We start from the raw sequence: 24210 nt of genomic DNA, 5'->3' as shown, positions 1-24210 counted from the left end.
GAGTCAAATCCCATCACATATCTTTACTTTGATAAGCGGGGAATTATCTCACCTGTGTTTCTGGCGCCGGGGAGGCTTTGAGTGGGGAAACGTCTTCTTCCTGCGCCTGGCTGATACTGCAGGGGTCTGAATCCACCAAACAAAAGAGAGCACCGTTCTTAATTCGTGGAAAATAAGTTTGGGTGAGCAATTTAAAGAAACTCCTGTGACTGGTACCGATACTGGAGGCCATGCCCAGACTCTCAGACTCCTGCTCTTCTTCGGGAAGAACTCCGTTATTCTGCGATTGGTGCAAACGAGCCTCGGCTTCTGCATCTGACGGGATGTCATCTGGAATTGAAATGTCCCATTATTAAATATTTCACAGTCACACACTTTTTCTGAATTTAATATTTCAATTATTTGATTCAGACTGAACAAAGTTCTTTGTAATGAAAAATTCTTTCTTTCTGATAAATTCTGTTTCTTTTTCCTGTTGTTTGTTCTTCTCACCCTGATCCATCTCTGTGCCAGGCTCAATATCTGGACTGTCTGCTTCTGCTTCCAGCTCGTCCTCTTCGCAGGGCTCTGGTAGGAAAATGAAAAGAAATTAGTCATCTGGCGATCGTATTCTGTCTTTAATCAATAGCGACGGGAGAACTTCCCCAATACACTGACAACCTAACCTTGAATTAACTTTTCTCTCAAATTCTAGCTGTGGGCTAAAAAGTTACCGCGACCAATTTTAAAAAGTGAAGCAGAGAAATTACAGGTTAAAAAGAAATGAATAGACATCAAAATCAAAAACTGTTTTTTTGCAGACAGCATTAGAATAGTTCTCTGGCAAAAAAGAAAAAAAAAAGGAGTAAAACACTGTGCATATAAACCAAACCACTCTGTGTAAATCCGTCGCAGTTGTGAACAAAGACTGGGCATAAAAAGCAGCATTAGTAAAAAAGACACATGCAGCTGTTCATTTTTAAATGAGCAAACGGATGACATCTGAACCGCGCACAAGCACAACCCGAATGTTAAAAGAAGAACAGCAAGCAAAGTCCTTCAGGAAAACCTATTTTTCTCCCCAAATAATCCTAAAATGGAGAAATAACCTTCCTTTTTCATGCAAGTTTGAAATACTTTCGCCAACACTTGTGACTAGAGAGCCGAATCGTCTATTTACGGGGGTGCAGAAGGCACATGCCGTGAGAATATCTGACTGGAGTGGAGCTGAGCTTTTCACCGAGAACTCCAAGCCTGCGCACGAATCCTCATGAAAGCGTAGAACGCTCGCTCCATTCATTCAGGCTTTTAAACAGTTCATAAAGTGCCTCAACAACTCATTCACCGAACTTTGCTCAGATGCAAGAGCCCTGAGGGAAGTTAGTTCACAAATTTAGAAGCAGATTTACGAGCAGATTTTCCAGTGAAATACCAAAAACATCAAGGCAGGAAGCGCTTGATGGCTCATTCTCTGGAAAGGGTTACATTTCAGTATTTAGTTTTACGTTTGTAAAGAGGAAACCCATTTTTCGGAAGCTGGAAGGACAGGATGGTCAGTTTTGTTTTGAGAGAGGTGAAGTGCAGGTGCCGATCTGACCGCGGGAGAGCGGCGCTCCCCGGAGCGACAGGTGCACAGCGTGCATGCTTGTGAGTTTACTCGTCCCTGCATGGCGCTTCCGCATGCTCCAAGAGAAAAGGCCAGCCGATAGGCAAGTCTAGGATGGGATGCCAGGATCCCGTTTAAGTCTGTGCTACCTCCAGACAGGGACTCCAACCAGACTCTCACTGCCTCGTGTCGGGCGGATGAGTGGGCGGGGGCTACATTCAAACCGGAAGATTGAGAACCGGGGATAGATGGCAGGGAAATAACAGTAAAGCAATTAGACACATGGGAGAAAAACACAAAAGAACAAAGCAGAACAAAATCAAAAGGAAATCGACAACAAGGGGGTTAATGTTGGCGGAGGAGCGTTACGCTCACCCCGGAGGAGCAGCAGCCGCTCCGAACCACAAACTGAAAGACTGAACACAGAATTAAGACACAAGAAAAACACAAAATAAAGCAATGTCACGAAAATGTACAAAAATGAGGAATGATTAAAAACAACAGGGTTAGTCGGGGTGGGGGGGGGGGGGGGGGGGGGGGGGGGTCGTCCTGTCACAGAACAGCAGCAGCCAAACGGACACAACCAGATCTGAAACACGCCGGCAGCCAGGGTGTGGTGGTGGGGGGGCGCCTCTGGGTGGGGGGTTACCTGTGGAGGAGGGCTGCGTGAGTTCAGAGGGGTGGGAGGGCTGGGAGGCCGAGGCCAGTGGGCCGTCCTTCTCCCCCTCAGAGTCCGGGTGTGTTCTCCTCAAACCTGGAAGGGTGGTGGGATCCACAGGCTGCAGGACTTGTTGGATGTGCAGGTTCCTGGCTACATTCATGTGCAGCGTTGTGGGTTTTTTTTTTTTTTTGTTTTGGTTTTTATTTTAATGTGGTGTGAATTGAGAGAGGCGCGACAGACAAAGAAACGACAGAGGATGGGAAGAAAGGACACAGATGAAAGAGAGAAGAAAAACAAGGAGTTACCTCGTGACAAAGGAAAAAGGTCACTGAAAGAAGGAGTAATGGGGAGGCGACATGCAATTCACTGCAAAACGGTCAAACCATAAGAGAGAGCTTCAAAGACACAAAACAAGATTCATTTGTTCAAGAGAACAATTATGCCACTCAACACCAAACCATAACCGCAGAGCCTGTAGAACGAAAACAAACATGAATACCTGGGATTTATCTGATTAGTAATGTAAGGCCATAAACAAATAAAACAATATGGCAGGTTAGGAGTAATGAGAGTCACAGAAAACTGGAGGAAAAAAAAATTCAAAACACAACTGCAACCAACAAAAGTCAAACCAAAGAGCAAACGTCACACTGTTACTGTAGAAATCCTTCCAAATGAAACCCAGATCAGCCAGAATTAAGGGCAAACACATCCGCAGGCAGTTCTGGAGCTGAGCTACCTTTAAATGTACCAACATCCTCTTCATCTGTGAGGAACTTCTCCAGCCAAAGGCCGGACTGGAGCTCTCTGTCCCAAGGGTTGTAATCCCCCTCTGCCAACAGGAGACAGAGGCCCGACACACAAACACACACACAAACACACACATGGACAGACGGACAGTGTATGCAGACACGAGGGGGAGTGATGAAGAGGAAGGGGTAGAAAAGGAGGAAAGGAAGAGTGGATGAGGAAGAACAATGTCTGACACAGTGACGCTACGCATGAAAACCACAGCAGGAGTTTCTTCACAGTTCTAACAGGACAAATGGACTCTGGACAACAGGGTGGGGACGTTTACCACATTTCCAACAACACAGAAACTCATAACAAGCCTACCGTCACTCGACTCTTCATCCTCTTCCTCCTCCTCATCGTCCTCCTCATCCTCCTCCTCGTCCAGCTCCCCGTCCCGGCTGACGGCGTCCGCCGTGGCCTCGCCTTCGTCGCCCCGCAGCTTGGCGTGGAGCTCGACCGCCTCCTTCCAGGGGACGCCGCCGAGGTCCGACGGGCTGTGGGGCTGCTCCTCCGCCTCCTCCTGGTCCTCCTGCTCTTCCTCCTGCTCGTCCTCTTCCTCCATGTCTGACTCGGAGCTGCTGTTGGGAAATAAGAGAGAGTTAAACTGTAACGGAGTTCAAGCTACAGAAAAGCTAATCAAACTGTTTGATTATCTCGAAGAGAAACAAATTTGGGAAGGTTAATGCTCCATGCGTCCATCCTGATGGTAAATATCACCGGGCTGACTGAAAACCCAAAACTCTGATGCCTGCAGTGTTCTCCCACCTGGAGCCCAGCTCGGCCTCCGTGGCCTTGTCCAGCACGCTGCTGAGGTTGTGCTCCGCCAGCGTCTCCTCGGGCACCTCCTCCAGCTCCTCCTCCCTCTGCAGGGACAGCCGGTAGTTCTCCAGCTCGATGCGCTCCGGAGTTCCCCGCAGACGCTTGGCCACGCTGGGCTCCTGCAGGCCGTTGACCTCCGCCGCTGCGGTCGACAACAGAGCACAGTGAGGGGAGTCAGTGTGGAACCATCACATCCAGGTGGAGGTTAGAAAGCAGATGAGAGTCCATAAAAGCAAATAAATAAAAATCATAGGGTCCAGGTGCGTTTAAAACTCCAGCTTCTCACTAAATGTGTGTGTGCAGACAGAAACTTTACTAAACCTTATGTGTTACTGCCTTTCAACATTATTTCAATATGAATTCAACCTCATCTGCGTGAACTCTTCGGTATATTGTCTCAAAAGCGTCACACTTCCACATCCATGAAGCACACATCAAATAATCCCCATTTGATCCCATCATTCCACAGTAAGCTTGTACTTTTAGGACAAACTGACAAGGACACACCAATTTAGGATCTATCACTGAATTTATTGCAATTAGGTTATATTCCTACAACAAAAAGTATCAACAAACACAAAAAGTTTAACACTCTAAAGTAGTTCCATTATACTCTATGTAGTTGTACAAGGTTGGTGCCTTGCCTTGTTCCCGTCCTGAGAAGCAAACCTTAAAACTGGATTTTTGCAAAGCGATTTACCCGGCTGTGGGTGAATGGAGGCGGAAATAGAGCAAAGTGAGGCCTTTTAATTTGTCTGAACACTCTCTCCGTTCACTTAGGCAGAGATAAACCCCAATTATGGCTCAATGAGCTTTGTGGAAATCCCAATTGGAAAGGCTGTGTGTCGGAATGAGAGTGCGTCACATCGAGGCCACGTGCACGATGTTCATGATTCCTCTTCCCATCAAAGCTAACTTGAAATCTAAAGGGCAAAAACGACCTGCTTTTGGCTTTCTGATAAATTGTCACTTTCATTTATTTAATGAAGCATGAAGCAATATCACTCACACTCAATATATTATATCTATTCTTAATAATCTTAGGATGTTTGTCCTAAAACGACACCAGAATGAACTTACTAACATTATTTTATATGATTAACATGACTGTGTAGAATTTTTGGAATACCTAAACACTGTTAAATGTCTACATATCAGAATTCTGTCATTCATGAAGTTAGTAACATTTATCATTAAGTTCTTAAATCCTATACTTGCCACGTGAAGCAGCAGGCCTACAACTGAATTAATAAAATTTCAATTATTCGTTTTAAGCAAAGCACATCACTGTTTCAAATCTTACTCGTACATTCATTTAGTTCTAAAAGGCAGAGCGATCAATGAAGAGAAGTTGAGAGAAGTGCTTCTCGGCAGCTAACTGAAAGGCGGAGAGATGCGGGGTGGGGGGGTGGGAGAGGAAGCCAGAAGGGAAAGAAATCACCAATCACAGGCACTAATTCAAGCACTACTGAAGCTTTCAGTTTTAAGATGCTCTGATCGGAGGGGGAAAGGTAAAGCTCACAAAACGCACTGATACAGGCACTTCATCACAGGTTGGTGAGTTTCAGTAAGGAGGAGGAAAAAAACGAACAAAAAGAAACTAATTTCATGTGCAAAACGGCTTACAGAGAGAAAGGAGCACGTCACGGAGCAGGCAGTAAAACAAACACATCAACACAGGAGGAGGTAGAGCTAAAAGAGAGCAATCACAGGCCACTAGAGGTTACAATCACCACACAGTCCAGGTTGGCTCGTCATTAAAAACACAACGGGCGAGCAAAAAAATAAAAACCTTTACATGCTCATTGCTGTGTGCCAAACTGTTGTTGATGTTTTCAGCTTGGAGAGCTGCCTCACTACGGAGGGCGGCTGCACAAAGGGTTAACACTGCTGCCTGCAGAGCTGATCGCCAGGAAATTCAGCCCGGCTCTTTTTAATGTCGAAGCCAAGAAAAATAAATAGATTTAAGATGCAACATTCACTTTTAACATTTTCTTTTTCTTTTTTACCACCTCGGCCAATCTCAATTCATAAAACAGCTGCGAACAGAATAAAGAACAAATGCTGCATCTTCAAAATATAATTCAGTGAAAGGAAATTTAAAAAAAAAAAAAAAAGGAGGAAAGAAAGAAACAGGATTTACACAGAAGAAACACTGCAGGCCGGGTTAGTCAGTACAGTCTAAATCCACACAGTCCCTCTGACTTTAGCTGAAATCAGAGAAGGGAGGAGGGGATAAAAAGGAGTCATGCTAGAGGAGGTTGAGCAGGACATTGAGGGTGAAACAGCAGAAGAGGTAGATGCAGTAGACACACAGGAAGGGAGAATCTAGGGGGTTGTGCGCCACCTGGTGGCAGGTCCAGGAGAGTGTGCGGCGGAGGGTACGCAGCGGGACTCCCACGCCCATGGCCAGACGGCCGGGCGCAGCCGCCGCCGCCGCTACAGAGGAAAGTCGGGTACCTGAGGGTTGGAGCTCGGCCGAGGGGGCCACCGCCGCCGCCATCGCCCTTCCGGGAGCGTCCACGGTGGCCGTCGGGGTTTGGGGCGGCTGGTTCTCCTGCAGGAACAAACAAGAGACACCACTGAGGAGATGCAGCCAGTGGATCAATAGTCTCAGAGGAAAACATGCAAATTAGGCTTCACAAATGTATAAAAACAAAACAGAAATCAGCATCAGTAGACACCTTAGCTGTGATGGGAGCCGGGGAGGGAGCGGGCCTCTTCCTCTGAGCGTAGCCAGACAGACGGTAACAGTAGTGCGGTTTGCAGTAAAACTTCCCTGCAGCACAGAAGAGACACAGAGCACATAAACACAACAAAGCACAAACAGACAAACGCGTACAGTACAGAGAGATCTTCACATTCCACCCCGCTGCGTCCGGTCCCTGGAATAAAATTCCTCTCCGTCTCAATCCGGAGCGGCGGTGGGCTCCAGGCCCACGGCTCCCTGCGAGAATCAGCTACTCTGTCTCAGTGAACAATCTGCTGCCTGTCCTCCAGCACAATGGAAATCTTCCCGGAGAGAAACTCATGAGGCCGTGCTCAGTCCTGGAGGGCTCATGAATATGACAGATTTGCTTTAACAGCGATATCATGAGATTACAGCTTGATACTGTTATTCCTCTGGACAGAAACAAAGTGAACAGGGAGGTCGAGCTGCATGTCTGGTGTGATGCCGCCACTGGAGGGCGCTAAAGCTAAGAAAGAAAGTGTGAGGGTTACGTTTGTTCTCAATGAGGCTTCATTTTGGCTGTTGGGATGCAACAGTTCAATTGTTTTTCATCAATCGGTTGGCATATTTGCATGTTTTTCACTGCACTTAGAATTTTGTTGTTTTTAACAATGAAAAAAAACTATTCTGATTTCCTTAATTTCTCCAGGTAATGTGCACTCCCTACACACACACACACAGACACGATTGATCCTGGCCAAGGACGGCTGGATGTGTGTCAGGCTCACCGTCCTCGACGTCGAAGGCGTAGGAGGACAGGCGCAGCGTGGTGCCGCAGTAGTCACACTTGAAGCAGCTGCGGTGGAAGAACTTGCCCTCGGCGCTCAGCCTCTCCATCACGTAGACGCGCTTCCGACAGAAGAAGCAGACGTCGCTGCCTCCGATGTTAACGGGGAACTCTTTCCGGAGAGAGCCCTGCGAAAAGAAACACAATCCAGTCACTTTCTATTGAGAAAAACATTCAGGAAACTGTTGGGAAACCAGGCGTGAAGCTGTACTCACTACATTTACAGGTTTACACCGGGCCTCTACTGACGGACGCTACATATAAAGAGCGTTAAAAGACATCTATAAAGTGATGGCGCTCTGGTGCTAAAGGGAGATTGATCAGCTACTCGTGTCAACTACGCATTACTGCAGAAAACCACACTCTTGCAGGTGATGCTGTGATCTGAACAGCCACATGCCTGCGTCCCTCCGGACAGCCAGCTTACCAAATCCCTCTTATCGGGCACAGGCGGGGGCTTGGCGTCTTCCCGAGACTGTAGCCGACTGGCTATCTGCTCGGCCAATGAGCCCACTCCCCCTGTGTACATCCTGACATAGCGCTATCGACCACATCGGGTGGGGGGGGGGAACAAAGGACAGGTAGAAAAGAAACATTAGAAACGATGAGCAAAAGAGAGGAAACAAAAAAAGCAGCAGGGAAGAGGCGTGAGGGAGGAGGGCAACAAGTGTTTCACACACAAAAACGGCAAATGACTCATGAGTTCAGACATGACAGAGCAATATTCCCATGCTGAAGTGATCAACCGAGAGGATGCGCTGGCAGCCCCACTTCACTGCAGACAAAAACACAACCCCAGAGTACAAAAAGACTAATTCTGCTCTCAGGAACACAAATCATCTAACAAGTTGTAGCATAATTGCATTTGGGACTTGAGAACAACATTAACTGCCGCAGTACTGAGACCATGCTGCAGAATAAAACGTTCGGAACGATCAGAACTTCCGATTCCACTCATGTGAAGCAGCCATGCAATTGTTCATGAACGTGCACACACAAGGGCGCTCACACAGCAACATGAAGCACAACATGTGAAATGATGCTCATCTTAACCCCTGAAATAATCTACACCAGGATTAGATTTCTCTCTATTAAAGCACCCAAAACAGCTTATATATCCTGTGTAGGGAGGAATTAAGGCCGAGGAAACCATTCCTACGGATGAAATGTGAACACATTTACTGCAGTGTAGCTGCACTGCAATGCTAAACCCTAACTTGGCAGCGGTGGAAACTACGGCTTGTCGGCATCAGATTTACACGAGATGAGATTTTCGCTGCCAAGCCGCTCTTCCAATCTAAATCAAAAGCTGGGGATGAAACGACTGCGGGAATTACGACATGCTCCTGTGAGAACGCCGCAACGTCTCTCCTGTTAGGACACACAGCTTGACCACATGTTTATGATTCATCACGGCACCCAGTGTCAACGGCGACCAGGCTGCACATCAGTTCCACGGCAGGTCTCAGGTGAGTCAGAGGCAAAGCGAGGAGACGCGCCGTCCTGCAAGGCCGCGGTGCACCCCTCTCCGTCCGGGCGGGAGGGAACGGTCTACCTGTCTCAGGCTGTCGGACGTGGAGGGGGGGGAATCGGGGGGGCTTTGAGCCCGGGCCAGATGCCACTGCTCCATAAAGAAACGCGAAGGCTTTTTCTTAGGCTCCACAAAACAAAAAAAAAGGAAAAAGAAAAGTCATTACAAATAAAAATGAAAATATGCCTAGATTTTTTTTTCCATTGTAGTTCATAGAATTAAATGTGTTTGTTTACAGAATTTTTTTTAAACTTCAATGTGTCTTTTTAAAAATTGACAAAAATAGAATGAGAAAATATGAGATTTAACATCAGAGGCACTGTCAATCTGTTGAAACACGGAACATTTACTGCTAATGGACGATGCTTTTTATATGAGTATTCTTCATCTGGGTCGCTCTCCTGCTTCCATTAATAACTGACTTGTCAGGTATTGTCATAATAAAGAAGTGACAAAATAATTTCACACTTAGCAACACTTTGCATCAATTTAGCATCGTTTATGTGGCAAAAAAAAAAGCATCTCTTTCACTGCTAAGACACAATCAGATCATCGATTGGTGCAATGTCTGATTAGCTGCTTTGTTTAGACATTTATTTCATCAGCTGTAATTGCATTAGAGCAAATTTGCAAGTACCTGACAACACTACCGGACCCAATAACAATTTAAGAAAATGATTATTTACATGCAGCACGCAGCAATCAATAGTTTAACAGAGCTGATAACAGTGTGTTGTGTACTCCTTGTTGCCTTTTGTGTCGTTCTTTTCATCTGACTATCTTTTAAAAGGCTAAATCACCTGAGGTCCAACTTTCTTGCCCTCAAACTGACAGGCCAGCTGCTCGGCCCGCTCCTGAATACTAAGCACGTATAAAGGCGTTTGGCTGTCGGAGTCCAGGCGCCTCGCCGCCTCCTGTACAAAAACACATTATTTAATCACCAACAAAGACAAAAGTGGAGATTACACCGTGTTTTTGGAAACCTCCAGAAAATCAATCATCAAAAAAAAAAAAAAAGGCTTGTCATTGTTTGTTAGTCATTGTTTGCATGGTTTCAACTGACGGCCTTTAATTTATGTGAAAATGTGAGTCAAACTGAGTAAACTATGGAAGCCGTGCCTCCAGTCAGTGAGTCTACGCAGCACAAACACTGAGAAACAGGCGACGCATTCACTTTTCCAGCTTCAGTGATTCTTTAGGTCTCTCAGTCGGTGAAAACCTCCCGAGGAGGCCTGTTTGGCGGCATGCTGGGGGGTGAGTCTCAGTCCAGAGCGGCAGAAACCGAACCTTTCCGGGGGAGTCGAGGGGGGGCGGTGGTGAACCGGGACTCTCGGTCAGGCTGCGGGACAAGTGCCACTGCTCTAAAAAGAACCGGGACGGCTTTTTCTTCGGCTTCAAGGGAGGAGAGAAGAGGATTACATTTCGGGGGGGGGGGGGGGGGGGGGGGGGGACTGCTTGCACACACTGAAGAAATATCTCCAGTTGATCTAAAAAGTGAGCGGTCACCTTTGGAGGCTTGTTGGGTTTGCCTTTAAACTTGGAGATGAGGCGGTCCGCCCTCTCCTGAATACCGGGTATGTGAATGGGTCCCGGGTCGTCCAGGTGCAGCGGCCGCCACTCCTGCCGAGGGAGCGCTCTTTAGGCACAAAACCGCCTGACGCCTCAAACATGGTGGTTTTCATTCGGAGGAAAGTTCTGCAGTGCATTCTGTTTACGGCCTTTTCCAACTGATGTCTCACATTAAAGAACAACCACAACCAATGAAAACAGCAGAGGCATGCCGAGCACTTATGAATGCAGTCACTCATTTACTCTACCCCGGGTGGCAGCGGCCTCTCATAGTACTCAAGCTCCTCTTCCTCTGGGCTTTTTTGCATATTCTTTAAAGAGGAAAGCAAACACAAACTGTAAATAAACACCTTGGATTGCATTGAGCACACACACACACACACACACACACACACACACACACACACACACACTGTTAAAAATGAGTTGTGGACTGTTACTTGGAGCAGAGTGTAGCAAAACTTTGCCTATTCATAAATTCAAATCATCCGAGGTCCCATGAGTCAGTATCATTTCCAGCAGCCATCAACACACCCATCAGCATGAAACAAGCCGCTCCTCAGACAATAACACACACCGCTCACTCATTCACAGGGAAGTAAACAAGGCGGTGGCCTCTCTGGGAAGTTCTCCCGGGGAGATGCGGGACTTTTGTCGTTTTTCATGCTACAAGCTACAGACTAATGCGATGAACAGCAGACATGTGGAGGAGGAAGTACGGGAGCGGGAGAGTAAAGGGACGCCATAATTGGGGCTGCTACGATTACTGCGGCTGGAGGCAGACGGACACAGACAGACGGAGACGGCAGGCCGTGCGTCACCTCGGAGTGAAGAGAGAGCGAGGAAGTGGAGGAGGAGGAAGGGAGCAGAATGGTTTTCTTTGGGCAGCTCCGAGAGCTCGAGCTGGACAGCTGGTCTGCACCACTCCTGGCCTTGAGGGACGACGGACAGGAACAGCAGATTCAGCAGAAGACGACGACGACGATGATGAGAAGAATAGAAAATGATGAGCTACTGCTAAAATACAGATTCAGTCTCCTGATCATGGTTCACACTAATTAGCAAAGCTTGTCAAACCAGGAAGGAAGCTATGCTGAGTAAACAGACACGTTGGGATCTTTGTGGTTAATGGAATTAGTGGGCTTTTAATTTGAAGGTTAGATATATTCACAGAATGCCCCATGTAAGGAACATTTTCATACACACCTCCCCAAAGACCAAGCAGAGCGGAACAAACAGCAGCAAGCTTCAATAGATAAGAACAAACTGGCATCTTTAACCTTCAAGTCTGAACTTTAATGAAAATTCATCCACCAAGCCTTTTCTCTTTATCTACAAGCAGTGCACCTTTTCACCACGGACGTCCCGACCGAACCAAATTTACAAAGAGACACTGACTTTTTTTAACCCGAGCTGAGATATGAGACATTTTCAACACGTATACTCGGAGCCGCAACGTAGAAAAACTTTAAAGTGTAAATTTAAAGGTTACTGTGGCTGTATTTTACCAGTCCGACACACTCGAGGTGAAATTGGGCCGTACATGGCCCATGAACTAAAATGTGTCCTAAAGGCTCGATTTCTCAGCTTTCTGGTGGTTTCAGAGTTTTCTCGATATCAAACCTGTGCAGGTTATGGGAATATGCGTGCCAAATCCTGTCAGCAGTCACAGGAGAGGATGAAATGGACACTTTCTACAGATTCGGATTACAAATATTGTCTGAAGTTTCTCCGGTCGGCTATTTCGCCACTTTTATACACGCCTACCTGAAAAAAATAGACTACCAGTTGTGTTTATGGCAAAATAAGCCACTGTTTAAATATGATACACTGAAATGGCTGCGACATTCACCAGAAAGTGCTTGAATTCTGCTGCAGATCACTTCTCTACAAACACTTCTTAAACACAAACCACCTAATACTCACCATTCACCGGTGGCTCAGAAAAAAAACAACGCGTTAAACACTTTGTGAAAAGAAGCACTTAGGATTACAAAGATTATTTCAAGTCTCTCCACTCAACTTTCAGCTATTTTACTCAGACGCTGGGGACTTATAGTGCATTAAGAGAACTTAAAAAAAAAAAGAAAAAAAAGCACTGATTGAAATCCCTTTAAACAGCAGAGTCTGAGGATTTGGTCTGGTGTTAGAGGCACTACAGAGAGAAGGAGACACATTTCAAAACATCATCGGGAGAAAACTGGTTCTGGCTGTAATGGAGGGGCTGACTTTGTTTGTTGACATGTAAATATATGACAGTAGGACAGGGAAGGACGAGGCGGTCCAGCTCGGCTACAGCTACTCTTCAGGGTCTACTTCCACAGCCAGTCAGGGCAAAAGATGGAGAAAGGCTTAATCTAACGCCGTAAGGACAGATCAAGGAGGTAAAGAGGCAGAAAATCCAACAAGAAGGAGATCATCAGTATCTCTTGAGTTTCTACTGATCCAGTAAATATTTATAGAAAAGATAAGATATTATCTACACCTCGAAACACTCCTCGCTTATGGCTTATTTTGTCCGGTTTGCTTTCTTTTGTACACAAAGCAAGTTTTCTCAAGCTAACAAACAACACAGCTTCATTAAAAAATACATATAAATCTAGGGTGTCAAAGCATAAGGCCCGTGGACCAAAACTAGCCAGTAAGAGGCTCCAATATGGCCAATCAACCCAAGCAAACTGTAAAAATGTAATTAATATTCAGTGTTGGAATTGATAAATGGGTTTAAATTACTGCACACACACACAGAAACACTGTGGCGACAGATAAACATTGTTATATGCCTCACATTTTTTTAATTACTAAGTTGATAACCAGCTTATCTGGATCAGGAACTTCTGGAAAAGCAAATAATATTTGTACAGTCACCCCACTTTGCAGTACATTCATCAGCGTTTGTTGTCTTTCGAACCTTCATCCACTTTCCCACACGTGGCAAATTAAACTGCACAGAGCCTGAAAGCATCTCAGCGGATGTTTTTCATGAATATTATAAATTCATAATGAACTCCTGAAGTCGGGGTTTATGAAGACGCCTTCATTTTCTTCTGCCAGCGGACGGGAGCTCTAATCTACCTCTATGAGAAATGAACGGGGACTTTAGCGGGACGTGAGGAGGAGTCTGGGGTCTGCCGGACGTACCTGCTCCCCTCGGAAGGGCAGCGTCTGACACTTGATCATCGCTTTGTAGCGAATGCTCAGCTGCTCCTGCTGCTGTGTGCGTCTCTGCAGCAGGACGGGAGAGGCGAGGAGGACACACTATGACTGTGCTGTATTCCTTTATGTCTTTTACAGAAACACACACACACACACACACACACACACACTCAGAAAGCTGCTTGATAGTTAAAACAGTGTTTCACACTTGAGCTGCTGACTGCAAACCTCCACATCTCCCAGAACAGACACACAGAGGACACTGGGTTAGGCTAAAGCACACCAACCGAAGGGATTCGACGGTTAGTTGATGAGTTGTCTAGTCGTTAGTCTCTACGATGGGGGGAGGGGGGGTAAAGTTTACCTTTCTCCATGCTGGGACAGGCGCCAGGCGCACTGCCTCTTTCACTGGGGTTTGTGGAGGGCTAGGGGGGAAAAGGCGGTCCAGATTGGGCAGAGAATCCCCCTTTAGTGGCCGGATAGAGAGGAGGGGCAACGAGCAGGGGCACAATAACCATGCAAGGCGCCACGAAACGGTCCGTGAGTGGAGGTGAAGCCGGGGAGAGAACAACAGAGAGAAGGAAGTGAATCACAGATGAATGCGGCTGGAAAATACGTGTTCAGGACAGATAAGGAAATGACAAGATGTCATAAGAGGACGGTGCTGCAGGAGTTTATGGAGCATTTAGAACAGCACCTCAGTAAATGTCAAGCAGAAAGAAAAACAAAGGCTGAAATGAGGGGAGAATTAATAACCTGCGAGGACGAAATGTCCCTTGACAAGTGCATAATTCTGCCTTTATAAATCTCCACATGCTGAAATGATTCCTCCCACGTAAGATTTTTAGCTACAGTCACAGATTTCTGACGAGTTAAAGCTGCACTATTCATCAGCGGCTCCTCTCAGAACACCGAGAGTGAAGTGTTGTGATCTGATCTGCTGTCTGAGGAGGCCACGCCTCCCTCCCACTCCTCTGCCGGTCCTCGGCGGCCGGCACAGCAGAGCAGTGTGGAGCAGTTCACCCGAGCCCTCCGAGCCCCGTCAGCACTGCGCGGCCACCTACACGACCCGGGGAACAATGGCCAGCCTGACCCACAGCGGCATGCTAATACAGGAGCCGGCGGCTCATTTACCGGGAGAATAAAGAGGCTGCGACACAAAATATTCGCTGTGACGATAAAACAAGCCACAGTGAGCTATGAAAATCTGAACTTTTCCGTCTGTACCTGTCTCTTCAGCCCCGTGTGCTGAGCTGGAGCGTTTTCCTCGAACTTGGCGAGCAGCTGGGTGGCCATGACCTTCACTTTGTTGTTGTTCCCCACGGCGGCCGAGTCCATCTTTCTCTCGGCCAGGACGGCGGGGACGGACGGCCTGTCGTCACGGCCGGGCCTCGAGAGCTCCTCCTGTCAGAGAGTGGTGAAAGCAGCTCAATTTTCCTCCCGATCCGGCCGTCTCCAGTCTACTGGGATTAATTAATTTCCTCCAAAGCAACAATAAGCCTTGCTGTCAGAAGCACTCACATCCTCAGACTGACTGGTTTTCCTCCTCTTCCCCAAACCGTCCGCGTCCTTCTCCTTTTTGTCCTGTTGACGATGACAAGTCATGAGATATTTCTGACCACAGCCTGCTGATGTTTAGCTGCTGAACGGCTGTTTGAAGACCTTGACCTTGGGGTTTCGTTTCCTGGAGATCGCTATGCTCTGACCCAGCTTGCTGAGGAAGGAGATGGGAGACTTGGTGCTGGCTATTAGTGCGGCCTTATCCTCTGGACTGAGGTTGTGGTTGTCTGAACAAACACACAGAGTAGAGAGTAAGTACATCAGCAAAGACAGTTCAGAAAAAAAAACCTTTCAGAATGCTTTGCCACTTCTCACCTCCGGGTGGCACTGTGTCTTTAAACATCTCATAGAACTGGCTCAGATACATGACCATGGACAGTTTGTCTGGCTCCACCACAGAAGACATCTCCTTGCCAGTCATGCATGGAGAAATCCCAAACTCCTTCTCTGCCACGTCGAAGCCCAACTGGTTATTCTTCTCCTGGTCTCGCTCGTCCAGCGAGTCAAAATCACTGCGAACGCAGAGGCAGAGAGACTCAGAGGAGAAGAGCAATGGACACAATATCACAGATAACACGATCATGAAGCAAAAAGATAATTTATTCAGTAAAAATTATCACTAATGTTCATTTACATTTATAAAACACAGAGGCTAGAAACTAATGAGCTTCGTACATTTTATTTACATTAATCAGAAAGTTTATTTCAATTGAAATATGTTATTCAAGAAAAATAACTTTTGTCTAAACAAATAATGCAGGTGAATCTCAAAACTCAGGTCATTTTGTTGTCAGTTCCAATCATACTCAGAAACTAAAAGCGTTAAAGCACTTTGTCAGATTTAGTATCAGAATCAGTAAAATGCTCTTATGAAACATTCTAATAGTTTGAGATACTTTTTTTTTCATTATAAAAACAGAAAAGACTTGGAATGATTTAACTTATGTGCAATAAATGCTCACACTGTCTGTGTAATTTGCTCATTTCAAAGTTAAAGTTTCCCAAGTTTTCTAACATGCTTGATTTTCATTGCTATTTTTTCGTTGCTCGGCACTAATATATGTCCAGCTGTTTATCAGGAGCATCTAAATTTTTCATGACTGTTCATTTCACAAGACTTGACAAAGATTAAAAGTAGCAAGAAACAATTTTCACTACAACACTGCTCAGAGTGATCGATTTCGCAACTTTTTGAGAACGGCTCCCGAGGTGAAACTTACTGACAACGCTGCATCTCCATGGAAACAGGGCTATCGTCTGCACGTGTGTGTGGCTTCATCACAAAAACTACCAAACCCTACATGAAAACTACATTGTTTTCAGCGTATCTGTTGTTTCTGTATTAACAGACATCGTTTTCAGAACGTTGACATGTAAACTTTTAACATTTCTAAAAGAAAAACCTGAACACGATGCACACTGTGAGCTACAAAGATCACTCTTTATTTCCAGAAGGAGTAAAAGGTTCATAAAAACTGGGATGAACTGCAGAATCAGGAGATGAGTTTCAGCACTTTGTAACAGGAGCTGATGTTTCATGATCATTTGAACCTTAAAGGTCATATCAAGTGTTCGTCTCAGATAGCAATGAATCAGCAGGTCTACAAAACAAAGAAGGACCAAATCTGCACTTTCCAGCTCTAATTATCAAAACATCTTAAGATATAATGGAAGTGAACCTGCCCTGCCACTCTATTGCCATAAACTCCGATAATAAACCATGTCTGCACACCGTGGAAAGCCTTACTGTTAACGTCATTAAACCATTGAAATGCCTCGTCAATACAGCTGCACATTTCAAAACATTAGCATCGGGCGCCGAGTGGAGCCTGGACTGAAATCCCTTTTAACCGTCGATCCTATATGTGCAGAAACGTGAATGCAGTTTCCCCCCGAGGTCCCTCCGCTCATCAGGGCCCCCCCCTCCTCCCACCATCCAGCCAATCAGGGCTCGGCTGCCGCTGCACTTGGAAAAGGTCACGCAGGACACGGACGCTAATAGCGCATAATGTTAATTGCCACGTTGTCTCCAGAGGGCAGCAAACTGCATTAGGCGTTGCAGATGGAGACGTTGCGTTGTTGTAGTGCGTGTGTGCGTGCGCGTGTGTGTGTGTATTAAAACGGAGACTATACGTGTGTGTGGGAGGAGTGGGGAGGCACAAGAGGAGGCCTCCCTTCAGGGACCCGAGGGGCCATTATCACTGCGAGCTGTCACCTCATTTACAGTGAATTATAGTTGAGCGGCGAGGGTCCCGGCCAGACGATAAACATCACGAGGAACCAGCAAACACATAAACACAGCAGGAAGGTCAGATTAGGTACAGCAGCAGTGTTACCTCCGTAACACCTCGCAAAATGCTGCCGACTGGAAAACAAACCTGCTGCCCAGGGATTTTCTTTTGGTGAAATACTCACATGAGATCGGGTCTGTATCTGTGAATGAGGGCGCACAGGGCCAGGCCGCTCTTCCAGGACATGGTGAGGTCCGTCACATTAACGTTCCTGTATCCCTCCGTCTGCCTCTGGCACCAGTTGAGCAGTTTACTGGATCGAGCAATAGATTCTGCCGCGAAAAAAGGAAAAGAAAAAAAAACAATAAAAGGCCTGGTGTTGAGCTAGCAGGTGGGACAGAGGCTGCTGGATTAAACGCAACGTTAACAAGTCTGCTGCTGTGCAATCTCTCGGCCTTGGTGAGGCGGGGCCAAGTACGGGATCAGGAAGTTCTATCTTCATCTGTGTTAGTAAAAGTTTCAAACAGCCAAAAAAAAAACACTGCAAACCATGACATTACCAAAAAGTATTGATGTAAGGATGAAGTGTTAGCATAAAGTGCAAAACTCACAGGGAACCTTCAAAAGAGCAAGAGGTGACAAGCTGACTGGAGACAAGAAGCTTGAATGAACGGATCACCGACGGGCTGAGTTAGTGCTGCTGGAGGGAGGGTTAAGCCCGTCCACTGAGTTTCATCATTCCACTGTCTATTTTCATGTGATTCATTCATTCACTCGTTACCATGTAGCAAGTAGGCTTAAAACTGTTGTTAAAAAAAAAAAAAAAAGCATTCGGAGTCCCTGAAAAAGCAGCATCATGCACTTGGACTTGGTGTTACCTTGCAATTGCTTGTCAAGCAGGCAATTGTCTGGAGTGAAAATAGTTCATTATTACATTTCAGCAACAGTGACTGCAGCAAATCCAAGACTGAACAGTGAAGAATTTCTCCGTACACAACGGAAACTAAACGCTCCGGAAGTCGGGAGGCTGTGTTATATATGAACACAAACAACATATCAGATGATGAAACTGAAAACATCTCAGAGGAATGCAGTCTCTGCAGGACTGCACAAGCTCCATAGCTGTCATATTTTTCTTATTCAGACTGCGCACAAATAAACTCCGAAGGTATGGAATGAGAGAAATGGGAGCAGTGCCGTCTTCATTAAACATCGGAAACCTTCCTCAAAGAGACGTCTGGGTGGAAGTAAACATAAAATCTAAATGTAATTTTTCAGCATTGACAGAAGCTCATCCAAATCCAGGTCACTGCACATCAGGCCTGTTTGTCCCTTTTCAAACTGTTTTGAGATGCGTTGCTGCCTTTAAAAACACAAAAAGCTTCTTGATATGTTTATTGTTCTTTAAGGAATAAAACAAAAAAATATTCTGTTATTTACTTTTACTGGGCTGTCACAACATTTAGAGGAACTGTGGAGGTAAAACAGTATAAAGAGTCTTTTTTTGTTTTGGTTTGTTTGTTTTGGGCATGTTAAAAGAGAAACAGATACAAACCATTCCTGGCCAGCTTGGGCGTTGACGAGTTGATCACATTCTCAATTTCAATGCGAAGCTCCCGATGCTCCCCGGTGTCAACAAGGTGCCGCACCTGCAACGGTGGGATTATTGCGGCACATCTGAGATTACACAGGTATTATATGACCCAAAAATACTGGTGGAACTAGTTTAGCAAAAAAAGAATTCTAACACTGAGGCTTCAAATTGGTTCTTGAGCAAAGGCAGCCACAGAAACACCCAAACATTTACATCTGACTTCACCAAGTGAAGAGCTGCAGTGTGCCTGGGCCTGTTCTCACCTGGCTGGGCTTGAGGAAGTGAAGGCTGATGTTGGGGTAACGCGTTGTGGGATCGACGCTGTAGTGACTGAAGTTCTTACTGACGTTCTCGGGCGTGGTCTGAGGCAGAAGACGATAAATGCTCTCCCTGAGGCACAGAGGAGCAAAATAAAATCGTCTTACATAACCAACAGGCAGAGTTCACGTCCCGATACGGCAGCCGTACAGTGATAAATTGCATTAACATTGTTTTTAAGGCGCGGCGGCAGCAGTAGCAGGACTGTGGAGTCACATGCTGCTCAGTACTTGTGAGAGCCTCTTACTCCATTAGTACAAGCAGAGGTGGGACTGACGCTCCAAATCACACACAGGCGCATTTCCGATTAGAGCACTTAGAGATAAAAGGGTGTGTTTAAAGAAACACAGAGTGGCCGCGTGTGCATTAGTATCTCCACACCCTCACCTCTCGGCCAGCACCTCCAGGGGGGTTCTTCCTTGAGCCCAGCTCTTCACCATCCAGCCCGAGTCCATGGCCGCCAGGAAGCCTCGAGCGATGCCGGTGCCCATGGGCCAGAACGGCTGCAAACAGGGAGCAACATTCAACGAGCAGACGCAGCCCCGGTTTGGAACGTTTCCTTCATTATAAACATCAGCGCCTGGAAACTACATCAAACCTCCATCCATCTCTCTCACCTCCAGCAGGCTGTCGCCCACGAGCGCCACCAGCAGCTTGTGGCCGTTGCGCTGGCGCACCATGGCGGCGTTCTCCGAGGCGTACATGCAGGTGAAGTCGAACATGGCCACGTCGGGCTGGCCGTAGTGGTTGATGGCGAAGTCCAGCGTGGGCAGCTGGTGGTTCGTCGAGAAGTCGGCGGCCTCGCGCGCGTAGGACAGCAGCGCGGCCTGGTCCACGTTCGCCCTCGACAGCAGCATTTCAGTGTCCGCATAGTCCTACGAGACAACAGAGACACAAACTGAGTGAGGGAGAGACAAACTACAACAATATTGATGTTTGAATGTCTAGAAAGATGGCTCATGAAGTGAAGTAGCTCAGATTATAGGCTTTTGTATTTGTCATTTACGGTTCGAGTATGCATACCAACGCCGTCACTTGTGACCCCTGGGTCACCCAGGGGTCACAAGTGACGGCGTTGGTATACATACTCGAGCTGCACATGCAGGGGTGAAATAAAACATAATCCCCACAAGATTTCTGCAAAGGCATTTTCCAACCTTATGGATTCACACTAATGCAACATTTCTATAAAATTCAAAAGAGTGATTTCAAGGAATGTAACGGGACGTTTCGGAGCGAGCGGCACTGGTGCTGGAATGAAACTCCGCCGTTCAACATGTAGCGTCAAATCACTGCGCGCTTCCAGCGTGACATGTTTTCATAGCGGGCGGTGAGAGGTACATTCTTCCGTCTCCGAGCTCCCCGGTTCCTCAGTGCCAGGCTGCTGCTGCTGGTGGTGGTAATAACGGGCGAGGGGAAGGGCAGTGGAAGATTCGAACAGTGGGCTGTTTTGTAATTTGCGGCGCTGCCTTGAACTGCCCTGCCTGGCTTCTGCCCTCGGCCAGATTTACACCCTTCCTGCGCCGCAGTCATTTTAAAAGGATCTGCCCAGGTGACTGCCTCAAAATACACCCGTGAATTACAACTATATAATTCAAATACCCTCATGCTCTGTATAGACTAAAACCTTGCTATTTTCATCACTTCAACCCGACCTGCTCATATTTATGGAGCTTACACCTCAACAGTTATGTCTGTACATGAAGACAGACGTGAAAAAGGACTTTCCGGTTTCCTGTGGAAAGTGCCCAGGAAAAGGGAAACTACCGTACATAGTGAGGAAACAAACACTCAGTAAGTGCTTGAGTTGGCAGTTTGTTTCTGAATACTTTTGGCTTGGTTAAACTATTCTGTGCAGACAATACAAAAAAAAAAAAAAAAAAGACTCATTTACACGGAAGGGTTGTAAATGAATGAAAGTGAGCGGGAGCCAGGATCCTGTTGGTCTGCGCATTGAAACAGCCTTTATTCCAACTCCAGAGAGCCAGAATGAGATTCAACAATTGCCTCAGAGGCGCGCACACGCACACACACACACACACGCTCAGTCTTGTATTTCTATCCTTGTGGGGACCGTCCATTGACTCCCATTCATGTCTAGCCCCTAACCCTGACCCTTACCCTAACCCTAACCCACACCACAACAAAGCCTAACCCTAAAGAAATGTTTTTGCACTTTTACTTTTTTCAGTAACAACAACATGGTCAAGAAAACACTGTTTCTCCTACTTAGGACCGGAAAAAGGTCCCCACAAGGCACGTCGTTCCACGTTTTGCTATCCTTGTGGGGACATTTGGCCCCAACAAGGATAGAAATACGAGAACGCACACGCACACGCACACGCACACACACACACACACACACACACACACACACACACACACACACACACACACACACACACACACACACACACACACACACACACACACACACACACACACACACACACACCATACTGAGCGCCGAGCTTTGATCACTCACATGCAGAATAACTCCTTTCTCCAGCAGGCTCTGTTTTTTGGCAGTCATCACAAAGTAGTGCGTGTCATCCTTGTAGTAGACGATGTTTTCCAGGTCAATACCTAAAGAGACCGGGAGAAAAGACGTATTGTTTACACTGGAAACACAATCTCTTTTCCTTATTACCGCTGCCGACTGCTCTGTCGTCATTTCAGGACAAGAGCGGCAATTACGCGACTCGGAGCGCATCGCCAGAAACCCCGGGGACACTGTCATGTCAGCGATAAACTGCGGCGGGCTTGGCATCAAACCTAAGTATTTTAATTGGGTGAGCTGACAAACTCAAAAGCTGTGATCAAAAGACAGACTATTTGTTCCAGTTACTTCAATGTTTTGGCGTTCGGCGCTCGCAGGAACAAGCCGGAGAGCTCAGAATCAGGAACCTCAATCAGAAAACATTTTTCCGTTTCACACGGGATCCCAGAGGAGATGTAACACACCCGTCGCTTCTCTGAGGTCTTGAAAGAACTTCTGATTGAAGATGAACGCCACTCCGCTGATTTCCTCGACCTTCGCCTCCGCCGTGGTGTTCCTGTTGATGAAGTTTGCAGTGATGGCGATGGCCAGCTTCCCTCGGAACTCCTTCCGCCGAAACCCTGCAGAAACCAAAGAGGGTGTGAGCTGTTAACTTTCCAACACCTTTCTTTAAATGTTTTGGCCCTCTGTGTGCTCCAGAGAGGGGTCCTGGTCCTTCACTCCACAGGGGGTCCCACTGCGAGTGTGGCAGCGTGTGAGGCCCCGACACTCATCCAGGAAACAGGCAGCCAACTCAAAAATTCCTATTCTGCTCTGCAGAGGAGACCAAACGCTCTGAGGAGCTGAACGTAGCAGCAGGGTGCAAACACACACACACACACACACACACACACAAGGGTGCACAGATCCCCATTCAGACATGAGAAGCAGAGTGAGGTCAGGCGCTCGACCACAGCCGTACACAGATGAGATCATGATCGTTCAGACGGCCCTAGAACAAACAGCGCCGTTTGCACGTCGAGGAAAAAGCGCCTTACGGCTGCATTCCTTCCAGTCTGCACATGCACGCTTGCCTGGTAGTGTGTTTCGCCTTCCGTCGGCTCCAATGATGACGTCAAACTCCAGCTCGTTGACCGGGTGTGTCCTGGGGTGGACCTCGGCCCTCCAGCCAATCTCTGAGGAAACATCACATGTGTAAGCAGAAAGAAATGCCTCAGCGGAGCCAGGCTTCAGCACCCTGACAGAACGGCTCGTTTTCACTGAACACAGCTTAGCTCGCTTACTTTCACCGTCTTGATCCTCCGGGGGCTCGATGAGCCCTTTGAACTCCACGTTGACATGAATCTCGATGCCCAGCAGGAGGGCCACTTTGAGCAGCATCAGCTGAAGCTGACGAATACCTACAAGGCAAAACAGAGACATCCGACCGTCTTTACATAGACTGCATTCATTTGTTACCACACTGAGTTCAACAGGGGCGCTGCACCTTGAATCACGAGGCAAAAACAGACACAAATAGATTCACATTCACATTTGAGCGACCAAAGGAGACTTAAATCAGGATGTGTTTACGTGACAAACTTTCACGGTGTTTTGGGGGTCTATTTACACGACTACTTGCAGTTGTAGTGCAGCAGAGTAAAATCTACTCACTGATATGATCAATAGCACCAGCACAGAACTTCCCATAGAACTTCTTAGCGCCAAGGCCCCTGAGGTCCTGGATGGTGAAGGGCCACAGATGCAGAACGTTGTTTCTGGAGAAAGCGTCTCTCTTCTCCAGCAGCACCACTTTGGCCCCCAGGAAGGCCAGTTCGATGGCTGTACGCAGGCCGCATGGCCCCGCACCGATGATGAGACACTGGACACGGGCCAGAGCAGAGGAACGTTAACCATGCATTTGAATAACACGACCACCTTCTTAGTATTCATTTATGATGTACGGTCATGCCATAGCACTTCCTCCAAAATAAGCAATTATTGAGTGAAAACTTCAACATACGACTCAAATTTGGAATTTATCACAGCCGAACCTTATTGATCGTATTATTTCACTGTTTTACCAGCCTGGACCAGTCAGGATGAAATAGAGCTGTCGTGGCAGTTGAACTAAAGCAAGTAGTATACAGAAAGTAATTAGAGGTTCCAAATCAAATGTTTAAAAGAGATCGCCCTTTATGCCGACGCAGTCGAGTGTCCTTGCGGTGTCCTTTCATAAGAACCAATTACACTGCAGCCCGCTTGGTAAACATGAGCATCGCGTTACATGATTCCTACACCGGGGATCAAATTTGTCAGCCGGCTGATCCCCACCGGAAACTGGAGCCTGAGCCGAGCAGCTCCAGATGAATCCTCCAGTTTCTCATCGTGCGA

At 46.9% G+C, this 24210-nt stretch overlaps 1 protein-coding gene across 18 annotated transcripts in view; it reads right to left on the bottom strand.

Annotated features, from left to right (window-relative positions):
* mical3a (microtubule associated monooxygenase, calponin and LIM domain containing 3a) overlaps positions 1 to 24210 on the bottom strand; it is an 80565-nt gene that overhangs the window by 18956 nt on the left and 37399 nt on the right. For 9 of the 18 annotated variants that reach the window (XM_030095499.1, XM_030095497.1, XM_030095502.1 and 6 more), the window contains 27 exons: positions 23491 to 23698; positions 23121 to 23237; positions 22911 to 23012; positions 22302 to 22457; positions 21823 to 21923; positions 19955 to 20212; positions 19725 to 19840; positions 19283 to 19409; positions 18981 to 19074; positions 18304 to 18333; positions 17610 to 17757; positions 15510 to 15706; positions 15303 to 15421; positions 15156 to 15218; positions 14862 to 15038; positions 13999 to 14100; positions 11300 to 11410; positions 7320 to 7506; positions 6545 to 6639; positions 6321 to 6417; positions 3807 to 4002; positions 3363 to 3619; positions 2986 to 3078; positions 2235 to 2396; positions 493 to 567; positions 217 to 330; positions 53 to 126 (listed from right to left, as the gene is read on the bottom strand). In XM_030095499.1, the coding sequence (XP_029951359.1) occupies positions 53 to 126; positions 217 to 330; positions 493 to 567; positions 2235 to 2396; positions 2986 to 3078; positions 3363 to 3619; positions 3807 to 4002; positions 6321 to 6417; positions 6545 to 6639; positions 7320 to 7506; positions 11300 to 11410; positions 13999 to 14100; positions 14862 to 15038; positions 15156 to 15218; positions 15303 to 15421; positions 15510 to 15706; positions 17610 to 17757; positions 18304 to 18333; positions 18981 to 19074; positions 19283 to 19409; positions 19725 to 19840; positions 19955 to 20212; positions 21823 to 21923; positions 22302 to 22457; positions 22911 to 23012; positions 23121 to 23237; positions 23491 to 23698 (3576 nt within the window). Of the gene's footprint in view, positions 1 to 52; positions 127 to 216; positions 331 to 492; positions 568 to 1734; positions 1798 to 2234; positions 2397 to 2985; positions 3079 to 3362; positions 3620 to 3806; positions 4003 to 6320; positions 6418 to 6544; positions 6640 to 7319; positions 7507 to 7805; positions 7920 to 8933; positions 9036 to 9709; positions 9824 to 10196; positions 10302 to 10415; positions 10530 to 10726; positions 10790 to 11299; positions 11411 to 13619; positions 13704 to 13998; positions 14101 to 14861; positions 15039 to 15155; positions 15219 to 15302; positions 15422 to 15509; positions 15707 to 17609; positions 17758 to 18303; positions 18334 to 18980; positions 19075 to 19282; positions 19410 to 19724; positions 19841 to 19954; positions 20213 to 21822; positions 21924 to 22301; positions 22458 to 22910; positions 23013 to 23120; positions 23238 to 23490; positions 23699 to 24210 lie in introns of all 18 variants that reach the window. The other 9 variants (XM_030095514.1, XM_030095503.1, XM_030095507.1 and 6 more) reach the window with 9 other exon arrangements.

The sequence above is a fragment of the Salarias fasciatus genome, chromosome 7, assembly GCF_902148845.1.
Source record: "Salarias fasciatus chromosome 7, fSalaFa1.1, whole genome shotgun sequence".
NCBI classification, from domain to species: Eukaryota; Metazoa; Chordata; class Actinopteri; order Blenniiformes; family Blenniidae; genus Salarias; species Salarias fasciatus.
This window is presented reverse-complemented; position numbering and strand designations above follow the sequence as displayed.